The sequence below is a fragment of the Penicillium malachiteum genome (genome assembly GCF_028827825.1).
Source record: "Penicillium malachiteum strain IBT 17515 chromosome Unknown utg000002l:1.0-8849297.0:1.0-8852440.0, whole genome shotgun sequence".
Lineage (NCBI taxonomy): Eukaryota > Fungi > Ascomycota > Eurotiomycetes > Eurotiales > Aspergillaceae > Penicillium > Penicillium malachiteum.
In genome coordinates this window covers 3989917-4008213 of record NW_026643095.1, presented here as the reverse complement: position 1 = coordinate 4008213, position 18297 = coordinate 3989917, and the positions used below count along the sequence as shown (strand labels likewise).

The 18297-nt window shown below is 47.2% G+C and overlaps 7 protein-coding genes across 7 annotated transcripts; 4 read left to right on the top strand and 3 right to left on the bottom strand.

The window, feature by feature from the left end:
• Nucleotides 1-2376: 2376 nt before the first annotated feature.
• N7483_004546 (GNAT family N-acetyltransferase) lies at nt 2377-3069 on the bottom strand (the record flags this gene model as incomplete). The annotated part of the gene is made up of 2 exons (XM_057087983.1): nt 2377-2821; nt 2885-3069. 2 exons carry the CDS (start codon nt 3067-3069, stop codon nt 2377-2379), a joined length of 630 nt encoding a protein of 209 aa, XP_056947812.1.
• Nucleotides 3070-3475: 406 nt separating this feature from the next.
• On the bottom strand, nt 3476-3757 carry N7483_004545 (uncharacterized protein; the record flags this gene model as incomplete). Its single annotated transcript, XM_057087982.1, has 1 exon — nt 3476-3757. One exon carries the CDS (start codon nt 3755-3757, stop codon nt 3476-3478), a length of 282 nt encoding a protein of 93 aa, XP_056947811.1.
• Nucleotides 3758-5000: 1243 nt separating this feature from the next.
• N7483_004544 (uncharacterized protein) lies at nt 5001-5426 on the top strand (the record flags this gene model as incomplete). The annotated part of the gene is made up of 1 exon (XM_057087981.1): nt 5001-5426. The coding sequence occupies one exon, from the start codon at nt 5001-5003 to the stop codon at nt 5424-5426; it is 426 nt and encodes a 141-aa protein (XP_056947810.1).
• A 1305-nt stretch (nt 5427-6731) lies between these two features.
• Nucleotides 6732-7190, bottom strand: N7483_004543 (uncharacterized protein; the record flags this gene model as incomplete). The annotated part of the gene is made up of 1 exon (XM_057087980.1): nt 6732-7190. One exon carries the CDS (start codon nt 7188-7190, stop codon nt 6732-6734), a length of 459 nt encoding a protein of 152 aa, XP_056947809.1.
• Nucleotides 7191-9456: 2266 nt separating this feature from the next.
• N7483_004542 (uncharacterized protein) lies at nt 9457-11225 on the top strand (the record flags this gene model as incomplete). The annotated part of the gene is made up of 3 exons (XM_057087979.1): nt 9457-9695; nt 9772-9970; nt 10026-11225. The coding sequence occupies 3 exons, from the start codon at nt 9457-9459 to the stop codon at nt 11223-11225; spliced, it is 1638 nt and encodes a 545-aa protein (XP_056947808.1).
• Nucleotides 11226-13832: 2607 nt separating this feature from the next.
• Nucleotides 13833-16034, top strand: cpcA (amino acid starvation-responsive transcription factor GCN4; the record flags this gene model as incomplete). Its single annotated transcript, XM_057087978.1, has 2 exons — nt 13833-13843; nt 14585-16034. The coding sequence occupies 2 exons, from the start codon at nt 13833-13835 to the stop codon at nt 16032-16034; spliced, it is 1461 nt and encodes a 486-aa protein (XP_056947807.1).
• Nucleotides 16035-16782: 748 nt separating this feature from the next.
• On the top strand, nt 16783-17303 carry N7483_004540 (uncharacterized protein; the record flags this gene model as incomplete). Its single annotated transcript, XM_057087977.1, has 2 exons — nt 16783-16946; nt 16973-17303. 2 exons carry the CDS (start codon nt 16783-16785, stop codon nt 17301-17303), a joined length of 495 nt encoding a protein of 164 aa, XP_056947806.1.
• Nucleotides 17304-18297: the final 994 nt, after the last annotated feature.

Here is an 18297-nt window from a genome sequence, read left to right as displayed (position 1 = left end):
CGAAGTATCTGCGGCCACAAGAAAATGGCAAAGAATAAATCTCCCCTCTCCAGCAGGTCTGTGGAAAGAAAGAGGGACACAGATAAGACAATTGTACCTCCGGCGGGAGTTGGCAGCTCCTGGGTTAGTCTGAGCTGGCCGGAACGCACGTGATGTCACGTGTGGGCTCCACATTGACGGCATGTCGATGTTGGTTTCCCCTGATTTTATGTACGGAGTAGGTCATGATGCAATCTCAAATTTTCTATGGAGTGAATTTTGTATCAGCCTTGGAATTCAGCTGTCTGCTGACCTCGTAAGCTTTCGAATCCTGCATAAACCCCGACTAAAGGTGAAACGACTTAGGTATATCCGTTGTTAAAAAAAAAGTTTGGTTTTGGTTTATCCAAATTTTTGGTTTCTTAGTAAAATCGAAGACAACATATGTTTGCACTGCAGATTTTGCAAATCGGGTCAATATAGGTATTGGAGGAGGAAGAAGTAGCGAAGAGGCTCGCTCGTATACTCTTTTACCCTTTAGCTCCATCTTTCTTTTTCCTCTCATATAATACAAAAATGATCAGATTCAATAGTGGATTTCAAGACAGGTTCAATTTTGCGTCGCTCGCGCATTTCTTTTTCTTTTCCTTATGCATGTTTTTCTCTTTACTTTTCTTTATTGGATACTTAATAAGAGCTTCTATATCTGTTCAAGGTATAAGGAACTACTAGTAGGTCAAAAATTGAAATAAACTGTGCATTCGGACTAGGCTTCCTAGGTGTAGACCCGATACTTGAATCTTTCCAACCCAGGACTTGGAGGAACAGATATGCTATCATTATAATCGAGTAGCGTCTTAGTTTTTGAGCTACTTCCACCAAGGACTTCCCGTGGATCAAAATATCAAAAAGCACTTGAGGGTATTCGTTTTTGGAAAGGGCATTCGAGCCTTGTTGGCGGCAATACCTTCGAACCTCTGTCCCACTGCCACATGTGCAGATAACGCGGTCTACCTAAGCTTCAAAGCCAGTCGCCTTGCTAGTCCCAATCCATCCAACCTTGGAAGTATTGGAAGCTTCATGGACCTCAAAACTGCTTACCGATTGCATTCAATGGTTGGCTGACTTGGGGAAGTATAGAGAGGAACGCAGCTAGGGCAAGGAGATCAAAACCCTCGGGCAGCCCCTCATGCCCCGCACTTTTCCCTCTCTCCTCCGTAAATCACCCCGGCTTGCTTCTTGTTCTATTCTGTCTTCCTCAAAATCATGCATTATTTCTACCCGAAATCATGGTTTTTGTTTCTGCCCTGACTTCATAAAGATCAATGCTTATCTAGCAACCTGATCTGACTACAAACCAAACATGAATGCTATGCACATATCGGGCCACTAAGCAGCAGCTTTGCCCCATGACGTCTGATTGACTGAGGCAGATCATTTCACTGATACATTTCAGATATCCTATGTCGTAATTCATCGCAATGGAACACACGGATTGCCCTTCACGATAAAGAGTACTCCGTACTCGCTGAGCAATTAACACAGACAGCAGCGCCAGATTATAAGGCGGTGGGATTCTGCCGTGTTACTGGGTTGTGACCCACTTTCGAGAACGAATCATCGTCCCTCGAGGACTATGTCAAAGCTTCAAAAATACAGAGAAGATTAACATGGTCCCTGCAAAAGGATGACCCGCACAATCAAAGAGATGCTACAGGTTTTTTTTCTTTACCAAAGCTTGGTTGAGGTGTGAAATTGGGACAGAAATCAATTTCTTCGTTCGAGACCAGAGTCAATCAGATTTGACTTTTTTTTTGCTTTGCTTGCTGGTACCAAACCACTCAACTTTGGCGGTGAAATACTGCCACTTGCGTGGGATATGATTCACTTCTCACGAGTAACAATGTCCTTCGGGACATTTGGTCAAATGAAAATATACAGAGAAGATTAGCATGGCCCCTGCACTAAGGATGACACGCTCAATCAAAGAGAAGCTACCAGTTTTTTTTTTCCTTTACCGAAGCTTCGTTGAGGTGCGAGGCTATTCAGAAGCTCGGGCTCTCTGTTCGAATCCCCAGGCGAGCAGCTTTTCTTTTTGACGCTCCCAAAGGTTAAAATCTCCAGCACAGCAGCACATAGTGCACATTGTCCGTGTGCATACGGAGTACTCCGTACTACTCCTCCAAAAGTTGTCTCACCTTGTCAGCTATATTTATATCTACCTAATATTCATTCTCTTTACCAACTTGAAATCTTTCGAAATCATTCACATGTGAATATCTATAAAGTGTCTTGAATATCACCAGTTTATCGGACAGTTCTAGTGAAAGTGTTGGAATGAGATCCCTCATGAGAAAGAACCAGTACATGAGTTCAGTATATCCAAATGGACCAAGTTCATGACCTCTCCAGCGAAAACAACGCAACAGTATCACCCTCCAATGGAATCTCCTCATAAATCGTAAATCCATTCTTCAAAAGCACCTTCACACTCCCCACATTCGCCTTATTACATGCAGCATACAACTTCTCCACAGACTGATCCACCTCCTCTCCACACTCCCTTTCAAGTTTCCACCAGGCATCAATAACACCTGCCACTGCCTCACTCATGTATCCCTTTCCCCAGAAATCAGGATGAATCCCATATCCCACCGAGGGCGCTGGAACAAGAGCGTTGATACCCACTGCACCGATGACTTTCTGCGCAGGATCATCGCGTTGGATAATAGCGAATGTGAAACATCGTCCCAGTGCTCCTGATGCATCTACTGTTTGGAATGTTTTTCTTTGGATCATGGCTTCTGTCTCTTGTATATCCATGTGTGGGATTTTAGGCCACCTGCAGCACGTGTCTGGTTTTAGTCTGGATGATCCGGGAATATATGAGCCAAGATATACTTACAGGAAGTCAGCTACATCTTGACGACTGGTATAGTCGAAGATATCAGTAGCATCAGAGAGTTGAATAAATCGGAGGTAAAGGCGCTCAGTTTGTATTGTTCCGATACTGGCTGGCACGATGACTCGGACATCCTGATCGGGATACAGACTACTTCGATTCGTGGATGGTGGTGGTGGGGATTTCATGCTTGGAGATGACACCTATCAAGGAATGGAAGTGAGATTCTCGAAAAGATTTAATGACTCCACATGTGCAGACATATGCAGGATAGAGAACCGAGTAGATGAGAAAGGCAACAAGGCCCGTTGACTCATTCCGATGCTCCAAATCCTGCGATTAGATACAGCCACCACGGATGACATGATTAGTATTCTCGACTAGCTACAATAGGGATAACCTTGGAAATCCTACGGATGAAAATTGAAAGGAGATTATCATGTATATCATTAACACCATACTTAAAGCAGAGCAGTTTCAGAATAATATACAATCGTCATACACGTGCGTAGCTTGGTACACATGATTCCTGGGCATCGATCTTGGAACCAATCCATAAAAACATTTTCGCAGAATCCCATATTGGTGCAGCGCTCAGACCTCATCGATAAAATCGTAATCAAGCGCCTCCTCTCTCCGTGCGTATTCCTCTTCCATTCGCTCTTCATATAATCGGTCGGCCTCTTCCCTGCTCAGAGTGCGCTCACCCTCATTGTTTGACGAGGCAGAGTTGGTGTTTGAGGGGATTCCACTGTCGCTGGGATTGGATTCGGAGGTAGAGATACCGTTGGAGGTGTGGTTGGAGGTTGATGTGGAAGATGACTGTGCGTTTTGTTGTTGTTCGCGATCGTAGATATCTGCGGTCGGGATCGGCATTTTCTCAGGTGGGGTGTGAACACCAGGTGGAAGATGTGAGTATTTGGATATTGGAGATAGAGATAGATGCGGTGTCCAAGAGAAATTGGAGTAGAAGCTTGAGAGTTGGGAAGCTGGAGTCGGGTGAGATTCTGGTGTGGTGAGTTGGTTTTGGATGTGGAGTGGCAAGGTTGGATGCGACGTCATCACTGGCCAGTTGGCCATGGGCTTTATTAAAGTAGATTCAAATGTTCAGCCATGGTTATTACACATGTGTATGTACCTTCAAATTGATGTCTATGAATTTCATGAATGAGTATAGTGGCACGGTGACAGTATCTCTTCTGCTGCTCATTCCAAGATATTCTCAAGTGCTAAGTTCTTCTGGGCATTTTTGACATGGTTTACTTCTGGGCTTAACAGCGCTTACTAGTCTAACCTTGGAATTACTTGCCTCTTTAAAGTTAAGATTGCGGACCTCGGGACCTATTTTGGATATGGCTTGGCGGTTCATGTGTCACAATTATCGGTACAGAGAAGAGCGCCTCTTGAATGGGTGGAAAAATGGTGTCGGGGTCGAGATATAAACTTCGGAGTCTCCCGAAGCTATACGGCGCACAACTTGAAGAACAATAGCCTTCAATGTCAAATGGAGACCTTCAAATGCACCTGGGTATAGTACCTGGTACTACATAGTATCCAACAAGTTCAATTTCCACACAGTATCAATCAGAACTTGAATACAGTTAAAATGACAAAGCGACCATTGGATCAATCCACCTGCTATAAGCTCCTATATCCACCCGAGCTACAAGAGCAATCGAACATAAACTGGGATCACATATTCTACCCAGAGAAGCCACTTCTCCGAACCTGGGATGAGCATTCCAAATGCCGGGTCGACAGATCAGGACGCATCCTAGCAAGCGCCCCACGCCAACACTTGCGCACGAAACGGAGCTGAAAACTCGCATTAGCCATACACGCAAGTCGTAACAAGTCCAAACCAACTCCATTTATATCGTGCACGATGGACGAATATAGAGTGGAACATTATGCGAGGATGAGATCTAGGAGAGGCACGCAAATGTTGACTGTGATTGATCTGAGGGTTCATGGACAAAAACACCTGCCTGTCATTGATATGTGCCGGGAGTCTTATAATTACGATGTTACCAATAAGTGCCAATGTGGCAGGAAAGGAGATTGGTATTCATATTATCTGAACCACTTTCTTTGTCTTTGGGAGGTGACGAAGGAAGAAATGGTGGGAACTTGGGCATGGGAGGATCTTTGGAAACATGATAATTGGCATGACGAGGTTATACTTCCTGCGTACAAGGCGCATGATGAGAGAGCTCGCATGCGTCAGGAGAGCGGCAGAAGGGTTAATGTGTTGGAGTTTGGTGAAATGTGGTCAACTAAGTTTATTACGAATAGTGGAAGCATGTGGCTAATTTTTGCAGTGCTTGATGAGTCTTCTCCACCTGAAGAATTAGAAAATGTTGATCGGAGCGTGTCCAGACGTCTTGATGAGTCTTCCTCGCCTGGAGAATTAGGCGATACAGATGAGAGTGGATCCAGCGAGGAGGAACCCTGGTATGAATCTGATTGGGATTCGGATGATGATTATGAAGAAGTCGAACAGGACAGATCACCTGCTACAAGTGAGGTCGAGGGGGATAGGTAGAGGCTATGGAGATGAACCATCGGCACGGACAGGTAGAATGAATTCAAGTTGCTATTTGAATATTGATGAAGACGTATGGTAATAGATATTTGGTGAAGTGAGGGACCGTAGCCGCCTGAAATAATGGCAAGTACTTGAGTCGAGAGTAGAAAACGTGTGGGTGAAGTGAGAGTAGGACGGGGGACCAGTGCTGGTTTGTTTACATTAGTTAAGCTGCTTAGCATGATCGGTATGCCTTAGTGCGATGGGCTCAACAGACGCGTCGGCCTTGATAATATAACAGAGAAGAGACAGCCTACTGCGACTACAGGAAACTGAAATACTGTTTACACGAAAATCCTCTTCTCCAAGCTCGAGTCACTGACCCAAAGTTGATGAAAAGAAAAGTTCCAATAATGGAGAGTGCCAAAGAATACGCCTGTCAATGACCCGGAGGCCGTTGAACAAACTGTTCCGCCGCGCTGTGCAATGCAGGGACCAATCTGTGGTGAGCCGCCTTCATGATCGCAGCTACCCAAACAAGGTAAGTATGAAGAAGAAAAAGAAGAAGAGGAAGGAAGAGGGAGGAAGAAGTTATTTATACCTGGGAAGTCAAGGCGGTCAGGTAATCAAGGGCGGTAAGCAAGGGAGTTGCCTAACCAATCAGAGTCATGTCATGTGGCCCACCCCCTTTTCTACATTCTTGTTTCCTCAGGCTTCAAGGCTGCCACACAATAAGCTGCAGAGATGAGCTGTCACAATCCAATAGTGGTGCAGGTACCTTGCATGGTGGAATCTATACTGCTCCCCTCGGGTCGATCAACTCCATCAATGAGTGGTCCTTCTAACTCAAGATTAGCCCCGGAGGAGTCACATTGGCTCCCATGATTCAATTATTGGTCCTCCTTGACCAAGATCGGCCAAAAACTCAAATAAAAAAGCGATTAGGAGTCAATGAGTCAACTTGGAACAGCAAGAAAAGAAAAGTGGAGGCAAGCGCAAAGCTCTTGTGGAACCCTCCCTTATTTCCATGGATTCACCCCAACTCTGTACGGTGGTCCCTGCCCGTAATGGGTCCATGAGCTACCCGTCCCATTTTTTAATTTTGGTTTTTTTTTCGCCTTGCTATGGAGTAGATATCTCGTATGAACAACAATTCCAACTCAACTCGGCGGGTTTCCGTCTACAAAGTGCACTAATCTAGACCAGTTAGCCGAGAATGTAAGAAAAAAAAAGGTGAAACCGCTAAAGTATGTAACTAGAGAGCGCGCATCCTCATAAAAGGGTGCCATGGTTAGGGTCGCGTATAGGCCAGTCTAGTAGACACTAGAATCGACGGCTCGCATCGGTGTAGAGCTTAGATGAACGGAACGAGTTTTCAACCAACAGCGTCGCTCGAAGGATGTACACCGCATCAACGAGAGTCAGCAGTCTATGCTTGGCACGGCTCCGGTCCTTGCGATCTTCAAGAATTGCATGATTATCCCCGACACTAAGGAGTACGGACGACAATACTACTGTATCCCGGGTCACTGTTGTGGGCATGTCCATCCCGATGTTGCAAACTATCACTCTGCACGCACGCAGCGGAGAAGCTGCGTCCTTGGCACCCGCATGGCACTTGCGCATGCCAAAAGCTCTGACAGGGCGCATAGGAAGTAGATCAATATAGGATTGACCAGTTATTTCGCACTTCATACCGCGTATGTAGTCCTGGGGGGTAGACCTGCGTAATGAGTAAACAAGGTCTGGAACCCGTTTCAAGGTGGGATAGGGGTACTCCATAACAAAGAGGAAAAAACCTGCCCAAAAAAGAGCATAGCGGCAAAAGTCATGGCAGGATTAGCGATAATGGTGGTTTTCTTGGCCCCAACGGGTGGAAAAAGGGGGTGCAATTGGCTGTCGGGCTGGAGTGGATCACCCGTGTGGGCTATCATTACAGGAAATGCTCCGATGGTCACATCTACCTCGAGGCACATTAGCAGGGATTTGTTGCGTTGCGAGTCGCTGGGAGTGAACCGGTTTTTGGGGATTGCAGAAATCATGCATACTCTGACGATCCGTAGCAAACATCCATGTGAAACAAAAGTTTGGTATAGGAGCAGTAGGGCTGGTCAAGCCACTGCGGTGAATGGCTTAAGACACGGAACTAACTAGGCTTACTAGGTGGGCCCCAACCGTACTTTGAAAGCGTTAGTCCATCATCGGAACGTCTAAACAGTATAGTAGCCGCGCTAGTGATAAATGAAAATTGAAAAAAATCAAATTGAAAAAAACTCTGTACGAGGTACGAAGTGTTGTTGTCCTCCGTGGGAAAAAAAAAGGGAGCGAGTCTAAATCTAAAGGAAAAGGGGCTTAATTAGTGGGCATTTGAAGATGTCTCGCTGGATGGAAGTAGTGGATCGCCAATGAAAGAAGCGAAAGAAAAATATTAAATAAAACAAAATAAAATAATAATGACGATTCAGACTTGCTCTTATGATCTTATGAGGTCAAGCACTTGAGATGTCTTCCTCCGATACATGTTATCACGTAACAGCAATATACTCCGTAGGCGTACCAGAATGTGGCGATGGCGCTTTGAAGTTTGAGGATTGGTTTCCGATCATGGGATCCTTGTTCTATCAAAGTTACAACGGCCAGTCTGAACGATGATACGCCAGTGATAGGACACTGCAGATGAGATATGACGATGAGGAGACAGAACGGCGGGTAGTAAAACACCGCTGGTTGGCCACGAGGGTTCGCACGCCACTCGATGATAAAGTTGATATTCCGGTCATTTGACATGGAAAGCGGCAATCATCTCCCGTTGGATCAGCGCTCCCTGCACGCGAATCCGGGCCTTGTCCAACCCTAGCTGATTATCATGCTGGTCCATGCAGAAGGCAAGATGGGCGCTTTTCATCCCTTCCGAAAGGGATCAAAGGATTATTTCTGACCATACAAGGAGGGAGGTTTGAACCGCAAAGATCCTTTCTTGATTCTTGGATCTTGGATCTTACGCGATTACAGGCCCTATTAGTTAACCTGGCTTTTACTCGAGTTTTTATTGATGGATCACATTCTTTTAGATCAAAGTTGAGAACCTTGGAAAAGTCTACTGTATGGAGTACCCCTCCCGATACCTAAACCGTCTTCCGACAGAGGATTATCACCCCTTTAACGGTGTAACTACCTGATAAAACAGAACAACGATGGTCCACAATACAATCAAAGTCACCCGGGAGACCGTTAGTTAGGTTAATTATGATAATTGTTATGATTCTTATGGAACAAAAAAGAATAGTTTAGAGCAAAATGACCCAATCCAATGTACAAACTTCCACAATCGCCAAAACTAAAAAAATGCAAAATTAGGTCGCGTGCAAGTCGAACCAAAGTCAAATAATTTGATAAATCCGGGACCGGAGCCGAGCTGCACGGGTAAATTAGGGGGGCCGTTGGCTGAAGCTGCATTGACGATCATAAGTGTGATAGTTTTCCTCCAACAAATTAGTAGAAGGTATAGTAGATGATGAGAGGGACTCGAGAGAAGATTGGAAACATTGGAGGGGAAGGTAAAATATGGACCAGGAAATGATTTGATCCTTGTAACCAAATTAGTTTTATATACAATACGAGGTTGAACCAAGGTCTACTAAATAGAATGAAATACAAAGCGCTAGAGAACATCATAAACTCCCTAATTAAGGTCAATAGACGGTTTTCTTTCCCCCCCTGAAGCCTTTGTTACTTAAGCTGGACCCACACTGTCCAGACTCCCTGCAGCTCCTTTCCATTTTGGGACGGCGCCATCAACAACTGGGTCCTCCTCTGTTTCCCCCCCCATTCTCTTTTTTTTTCTCGCCCTTCCCTCCCTTTTTCTTCCCTTTCTTTCTCCCACCTGCAAAGCAAAAATACCCCCCCCCCTTTTCCTATCGTCGTTGTGATACCCGAGCTTTGGCAGCTCTTATTTCTTTTGCTTTTGAGATACCCCCGATACCCAGCTCTTTCCTTTTAATCGATACCCACCAAAACTTTCAGCTTCGGCACTAATAACTTTTTAATCATGTCTGACGTTCAGAAGCCTGTTGAGGAGACCCCCGCGGCCGTTCCCGCTGTTGAGACTGCTGTTGAGGCTCCCGCTGCCACCGAGACTACTGAGGCTCCCCAGGAGACCACCGAGGCTGCTCCCGTCGTTGAGGAGGCTGCCACCGAGACTGCTGAGGCTCCCAAGGAGGATGTGAAGGAGGAGGTCAAGCCCGCTAGCGAGGGCATTCTCGGCCACAAGGGCCCTGGTCTGGTCAAGTAAGTGACGCTTGTGCGACAGCAAATAGAGAATGCGGCGAGCTTTGCGACTAACAACATTTCTTTGCGCAAACAGGGGTCTGCGTTTCGCCAAGCGTTTCTTCTACTTCAACGAGGAGCCTGTTGAGGCTAAGCAGCTCTCTGTCTTCCACCAGAACGAGAAGCCCGCCGTCGCCAACCCCATTGCCGCCTGGGCCAGCCAGACCAGCACTGGTCTGCTGTTCCTGACCAAGCGCGCCGAGGACAAGGCCACCCCCGCTGGCATCTTCAACTTGGTACGATTCGACAAAAAACATTGACAGGAGATAATGCGACTAACATGATTACTAGGCCGATATCACTGATGTCACCAAGGAGGGCTCCAACGAGTTCATCTTCAAGGTCGGTAGCCAGAAGCACACTTTCCAGGCCTCCAACTCCACCGAGCGTGACAGCTGGTTCGTCGCCATTGAGGCTAAGTCCGCCGAGGCCAAGGCCCAGAAGGAGACCATCACCTCCAGCGAGGGTTACAAGGCCGAGCTTGAGAAGCTGACCAAGCCCGCTGTTGTCGTCGCCCCTGTCGCCAAGAAGACCGAGGAGACTCCCGCCAAGGAGGACAAGCCTGAGGAGGCCGAGGCCAAGACTGAGGCTAAGGAGGAGAAGCCCAAGGAGGCTGCCAAGAGCCGCTCCCAGTCCCGCAAGCGCGCCAGCATTTTCGGTGCCATTCTCGGCAAGAAGGAGGCTGAGGAGAAGAAGCCCGAGCAGGCCAAGGAGGAGGCTACTGAGGAGACCAAGGCCGCTGAGCCCGCTGCTGAGACTGCTACTGAGACCGCTGCCGAGCCTGCTGCTGAGGTCGCCGCCGCCGAGACCACCGAGGCCCCTGCTGCTGAGACCGCTGCCGTTGCTGCTCCCGCTGAGACCGCCGAGGAGAAGCCCGAGGAGAAGAAGGAGGAGAAGAAGGCCAAGCGTGCCTCTATCTTCGGTAACTTCTTCCAGAAGGTTACCAGCCCTGCTCACGAGAAGTCTGAGAAGGAGGCCACCGCTCCCGCCCCCGTCGAGGAGACCGCTGTTGCCAGCGCTGCTCCCCAGCTTGACAACCCCGTTGAGGAGGCTGCTGTCGAGCCCATTGAGGCCGAGACTGTGACTGCCGCCGCCGATGGTGAGGCCGTCAAGGAGACCGCTGAGACTCCTGCTGAGGCCGCTACCCCCAAGGATAAGCGCCGCACTTCTTTCTTCGGTGCCTTCGGCAAGAAGGAGAAGAAGGACGCCTCCGACAACGAGGCCACCACTGATGGCGAGAAGGAGACCAAGAAGGCCAACAAGCTTGGTGGTCTTTTCCGCAAGCCCTCCAAGGCTGTGAAGCTCGACAAGGAGGAGGTTGCCGCCGAGACCGACGCTAAGGCTGAGGAGGCTGTTGCCACTGAGGCCCCTGTCGTTGAGGAGGCCGCTGCCCCCGTCGAGGAGGTCGTCAAGGCCCCCGAGACTGCCGCCACTGAGGAGCCCAAGAACGTTGAGGTTCCTGCCTCCACTCCTGTCCAGGCTGCTGCTTGAATTGCCTCACCTGGTCGTGTGGAATTCGAGAGGTGGTGGGACTTGACTAATCCATCACTGTCCACCCGCGATAATTCAACATCTTCCGCTATGAATGCGGTAGTCTGAATCAATGCAAATACGGATTTATACCAATTTCGCTTCAGTTGCTTTGTTTTTTTGTTTTGTTTTGCCTCGACACTGTCACTCTTCCGAATGTCTGTCTATTTGATAGTTAATTCTGGGAGAGTGTCAATGAGATACCCGCTGTCGCTGCTTTAATTTCATTTTTGTCTTCCCAAAAACCTCTCCTAATTTATCTTGCCAGCGATCCATCCAGATCGCGCTTCATTCCTTTTATGACCTGCGTCCCGCAACCGAGCTTCGATTCGCGACGTGCTTATGCGTTACGTGGTTGTGTCGCCCTACTAGATTGATACCACTTTGCCGTTCCTAGTTCTGTGCGCTTTGATTTCCTCGTGTTCGGTCACTCTGTGGGGAGGAAGGGTATCTGATTTGTTACAGGCTGTTCGTTTTCATCAATTTTTGGCCTGTGTTACTTCTCAAATTGCCTGTTTACCGTTGTTTCTTGTTACGCGGTTTCCTGCTCTGCGTCATGGATATGGCACATCCTGCGATAGGTAATACTTAATAGAATCTTTCTTGCTTTTACTTGATCCATGTAGATGCTCTGCGGATGAATATTCCTTATACAACTTCGTACTCCACGCATGTAGTATGATCCATCTCGAACCTTGGAAGTCCCTGCATAGTGATGTGGTGATTGGCAAAAATTACCTAGCAGCTCTTATCAAGTTCCAAGGTTGAATGTTTGCTTTCATCATACTATATAGGTGACATTCTGCCGGACTTGAAGCTTGCAAGTAATCCAATCGCAATCTCAACATTTGATTTGAGAAGTGGAAGGAGATTGTAAAAATTGTTCATCAAGAAATATTGATTGATGTATTCTGATAGCGACGATCGTGGGTCTCATAAGTGGGCCAAGGATTTTCGCGCTGTTAGCTGCATCAATGGAGTAGATATCCGTATGCACGCAATATTCGGGCCCATCATGATGCGTGGTCTGGGGTGCGTTGGCTTGAGGGTCTTGCGGGTCCGCGAAATTCTCGTCCTCGGGATTACCCGTTCAGAGATTTTCATACATCATAAGCCCTATTCGACCCGACTTCGCACTAAAAATCCATGCAGGACAAAGCTCGTGCTCGGACTCAATTGTTAGTTTCACTATTCATATCGCTTAGAATGAACATAAAACGGTCGGGTTTCATCTTTGTATGGCGTCACTGGATTATTCCTCTGAACACCGGTAGTCTCGTACGTAGTTCAGTTGACCACAACATCGAGAATTTCTACCTACTTCAGCTCACTGGGCTACCCACTGGCAGTACACTGTGTGATCGGAGTACAGTGACTACTCCGACAGGACTACATGTACCCAGTACACTATGTCATCTTAAGAAGGTCCTCCCAGTATGGGTCTCGGGATGACCCCACCATGGGAGTCCAAAGGAGTTATGGAACCGCTTGATAGAGATTTATTGTATGTATGAAATGAGTATTGGGGTGCAAAAGGTAATATCAATCTGTGACAGATCGAGGCAGAAAATGGTCCCAGAGGGATCCCTCGACTTTGGCGTTATTGGCTGAGTTATGGACCTGCCACCTGGGCAGTGCTATTGCTCGAGTTCGTGGCTGGATAACGTTAGGACTAATGGGGTAGATAAGTTGCAAAGGGATTCTGAAACGTTTCCAGGTTTGTGTCAGAGTAACCGAAGAAACATACAGAGTACGCATGTAAGTGATTTCTAATGCCCCTCCTTTCCTTTACTAGATCAACTTTGGCAGCCCGAGCCCGTTAAGCCTTACACTGCAAGCCCAAGGCACGGTTCAATACCATATTCATGCTACGCAAATCCCATTTCCACTGAAAATTGCAGAAGCTAATAACCTGATTTCTTGGAATACCAATGAAGATAGCGTAGCCATTGGATCCTGCCAAGGCTCTTATATTATTCGAGTCGCAATACCGCTTCGGGGATTGGTCTGTAACCCGATAACCCGCTATGTTGACTCCGCCCTAACTCCGCGAAGAGACTGGTTCCATATGTCTGGGATTATTAGCCCAGGCACGGTATCTGCATGATGGAGACAGCAGGATTTCAAGTTGCCTAGAATGCCGGTCTGTCTCTGTCTGATTGCATAGTCATCTGCAGGGTAGAGGGGGAAGTGCAGATGAATTGCGATTTGGACCAGCTTTTTTTTGTCTTTCGAGAGACTTTGCAGATGATTGATCTATTCCCAGTTTTTGTATTCTAGATAGTGGATGTAGAAAATTTTTCTCTTAGCGTGAATTGGAATGCGATGATAAAAAAGTGGATGTTGTAAAGTCAATTTCCACGCCCTTCGGTACGACTAAGATCAAAGGAGATATTGCAAGGCACACGGGCCATGGACACAGCCCACCGCGGGGACATAATTAGGAAAAGATCGGTGGGTCCGGGAGGCTGTCGGAGACCAGAACAGTGTCTCCGACTGTTAATTCCGTTATCCCAAAACTGTGTGTACTCCGTACACTTCTGAGAACTCACCCGGGTGTCACCAATAATGATCTGGATGTTATTATGTTTCTTGTCAGCCTAGCATACCTGGATATTTGCCTAGGAATAACCGCGTACTCGGGTTAGGCAACCTAGGAATGAAACGTTCTTTGATTTGAAATGCTATTTTATTGTTTTCCCAAAGTAGCGAATGTGCGGATGCCTGGAATTATCAGCATACCGTTAAGACAACTTTTGCCGATTTAATTGGCCAATGCCTGCAGTAGTGAGACGGGGGCTAAATACATCATCGGTACTTGATTTTATATGGTATGATCCATACATAAAACAAGTACTAAGTGGGTAACAGAGGCTCCAAAGAGGGAAAGTCCACCAATGATCACCATGGAATCCTTTGTGACTCACACCCCGTGACTATCTAGCCCCGTGCGGCTCTCTATTTTAATTGGCTATCATCCGAATCACAGGGATCCATAAGACCCACCGCCTCCCACACAGCCTTTTTGCCCGGTCATAAGTAGTGCCTGAGTCCCCCCTAACCTCTTTTTCCCTTTCCTCACCTTCAGTGTTCCTCTTTACATATACACAGTGTTATCACACCACTTTTTTTTATACATAAATTCTTCACCATTCAGCATTTACCCGAAGTACATTTTGAATCTCCACAGATCCAAGATGAACTCCGTCTAAGCTCCCCCCCGGAAGCCCTCTTCTTTCTCAACAGAGAACAACATAAACGGAATTAATCCCCCCCATTTCTCCACTCTATTCAGAAGTCTTTGGACCTCTGAACTTCAGCATCGCATCGCGTAGCTCAAGTTCTCCCCACACTACCATTACCCCGTTCGACGTCAAGTCGTTCACCACGGATCACTTCCAGCAATCATGGCCTCCCACGCCCCTGCCCACACAGCCTTCGGCTCCCAGTTTGAACAACAACAACAGCAACAACAGTGTATTGGAGGACTTTGTACTCTATCCTCAACCAAGTTCGCAGCCTCGTCGCAGAGTCTCGCGTCCGCTCGCACATCCGAGTATTGCCCTTAAGCCGTCTGCTTTGCAGCCCTTTTTGGCCCAAAACAACCCTCGTCGGCACTCTTTCAGCCTGCAGTTGCACCGCCATCTTCAGCAGCAGTTCTCTGGTTCTCCTGTTCAAGACCCCAGAGTAACCCAGCTTGCCCGGTCTCCTTCTTACTGGTCTCAACCTGTGAAGCACTCTCGGTCCCAATCGACCGCCGTGCCTACCAACTCACCTCATCGTCCCTCCAACCGATCGTTTCACGTCGGTAATCAAAACGAAAAAAGAAAACAGTACATGCATCAATATCGCAGCAACATGTCATCTCCCAACTACCAAGGTAAACATTTACTCCACGTTCCCCACCGTTACCCCTCGATTTCCTATTCATCCTCCCACCTTTCTCATGCCCACATCGCTCACGCACAACCTTCAGAACAAGATCTTCTCCTGTTCGATCTCCCATCAACCGGCATCATGGATGCCAACTCCTGGGATGCTGTTCTCGGCAGCGACGCCTCACCTGAGGCTCCTGCCGGGACCATCTCTCCCAAGGATCTCATGATGGCGAACTCGATGCCTCCATCCGCCACCTTCACTGATATGAGCACCCCCGCTTTGGACTCTCCTGGTGACTTCAGTGACCACCCCTCTCCTCTCTTCGATGACTTTTCTGGTCCTCCTGAGAGCTGGGGTTCCCTTTTCGGTGGTCACGCCAACGATCCATCTGATTTCACTAACTATGGTGGTCCGGAATCCTACATGGCTGCTTCCTCTCTTCCCATGTTCAGCCCTGTCGAGACCAAGAAGGAGATTCAGTCTTTCGATCTGTCGCGTGCTGGAGTTGCCCTTTCCATGGCACCTCCTGCCCTGCCTGATGTGACTTGTCTCAAGGCGCACCCGTCCATTGAGATGTCCCCTCCTCCTAAGCCTGCACCCAAGGCATCGCCTATCTCTGCCACTGGCAGCAGCAAGCCGTCCGCTGTGGCTGGCATTTCTCGCCAGCGGAAGGAGCTATCACCTCTCGATTTCGACCCGAGTGATCCTGCTGCTGCCAAGCGCGCTCGCAACACTGAGGCTGCTCGTAAGTCTCGTGCCAAGAAGCAGCAGCGCCAGGCGGATGCTGAGTCTCGCATCGCCGATCTCGAGGATGCGTTAAGGCAGCGTGATGAGGAGGTTGCTCGCCTTCAAGCCAAGGTCCAGGCTCTTGAGGACGCCATGTCTCAGTGATGATCTTGTCTCCTTGTTTTCTTTTATTTAGTTTCTTTGTTTTGTTTTTACCCAGTGTTTCCCTTATGGTGGGCCGGGGTATGGGTCAAGCCTCCCCGCGAGATGCCAGGGCTTCGCTTCCCTTGGTCTCAAAAGTTATGATGGCAGTCAAGTCATCTTGGATTTCCTTTTTGTCGTGTTTCGTGTCTTTCCGTCGAATGTCGACTTCGCTCTTCTGATTTTTTTTTTTCCCGTTTTATTTTTTTACTAGTAATGTCGTAGCCGGTTCTGATTGTCTCCCTTTAGGGATTGACTCGTGGCTCTTACTCTAATATGAAATTATCTTCACTCGCGACTTATATTGCAAACATTGTAGCCTGAACATCACATGAAATAAGCTTCCTTTCATCTTAGAAGAGTATACGCCTGTAAAGTGAGAGCAACTCAGTTTCCGCTGAGACTTCTTTCACTTTTAAACCTCACATCTTCACAAGCATCCTGATATATAAGGTCTAATATTGTTCCCCTAGTTGCGACCTGAAGCCTTGATAAGCTTATTTTGTAATGACCTCTATACGACGCCTATATCGCAGCGCCAGTCCTATCTAGGACTAGGTTACCAATATACTTACCACCCACCCATCTTTTACTTCTAATATCTTCCTTCAGAACCACCAACATGAACGTCTATCAAAAACTCTTTGAACCCTGTAGAGCTATTAATGGTGATTTCACAGTACTTCTTGAAGCATTCCGAAATCAAATAACCATGCAGTCCACCCGTTCTTGGGTTATCCAAGGACCAATGGAAGAGAAGTACGCGCGAGATGCGATCGTTACTACCAAGGACCCAGTTCCCCGCCAGTGGAAGATCCTTCGAGTGGTCAGCGAATATGATTATCAGCGATCTTCGGAGGTAGTCCAGCAGGGGCAGTCGCTCGTTTACCACCATCAGATAGGAGTGTCATTGTCCAGATATTCCCAAAACCCCCCCTTGCAGAGATGCGTGTTCACCTACAAGTCCCACATACTAACACCGAGCTCCAAGCTTCTCAGATCCGTGCTCGTCAAGCGGTGAAATTCCGGCCGGATGAGCTCAAGTTTCTCAAAATCCTAACTGCAGACCCGTCTACATCCGCATTCACACCAAAGCTACTTGGATACCAAGAAAAAAGACAGGGAGCCGAAGATTTAGTTCTGGGTGGCTTTCATACTATCGTTGTCTGGGAGCATCTTCCAGGGCTTCCTCTCGGGGGCCCTACCACAGATCCGGGTTCTTTTGGCAGTTAAGCAGAAATGAGCGAGATCATATCCGAGAGTTGTTCAAAGAACAGTTCCTGTGAGTATCTATTATATGGAATCGAAGAATACTTAGTACTTGAACTAATTACACTAGGATACTGCGCGGACTTGGTTTCTTTTCCGGTTTGATGGACTTACAGAATCTACTATATGATCAAGATACGACCAGCCTGTAAGAAGTTTCATCTAACATGATTCCCTTCATCAAAATTATCACTAATGGCTAATTAGGTATTGGGTTGGGCTCCAGGGCGCGAGTTATATTCCATCGAACAAGCGGGTGACTTAGTCTGATGCATACCTCGCTCGATTCGACCTTGCAATGCCACCAGAGAATGACGGGACCTGGGCAACGAAAGAGTGGTCTGGGGATACTTCCGAATGGGAGTTTTGATTTAATTAGGTGTTATGTATGGCAAGAGGTTGAGGTTATTGCATTAGTTATTACGTTCTTTGGCAAGAGTGGTGTACGTCCAGGGATCATAAGAAACCAAATTATCGCTGAATGATCCTTTTTCCCTCTGAGTAATGACAAATGCGGTGATTTGAAGACCGAGAATAGTATCTCATGAATCTCTCTTGATTGTATAAGCGAAACGAGACGTTTTTCTAACTACGTGAAGTGGGGTATTAAAAATTATAAATATTGAAAAAAAAAGATGCAAAAAGAAATGCCCTCATCCAGACTCGAACTGGAGGCCTGCGGATATCGATCCTGTTACCAGGAACTTCATATGTAAGATATGAGACCGCCGTCATAACCACCTAGACCATAAGGGCTTGTTATATTGTAATACTCGAAATTTGACATTATGATGAGGTAGCCTTAATCATAATCTTAAATGCCGTTACTCGTTCGTCAACCAGATGGTTACAGCCGAGAATGGTCCAACCCGATCTCGAACAACATCAATACACATTTTCTCGTCAACAAAAATTAGAAAGTTCCTTTTAACTGTATTATTTTTTACCGTGGCTGACA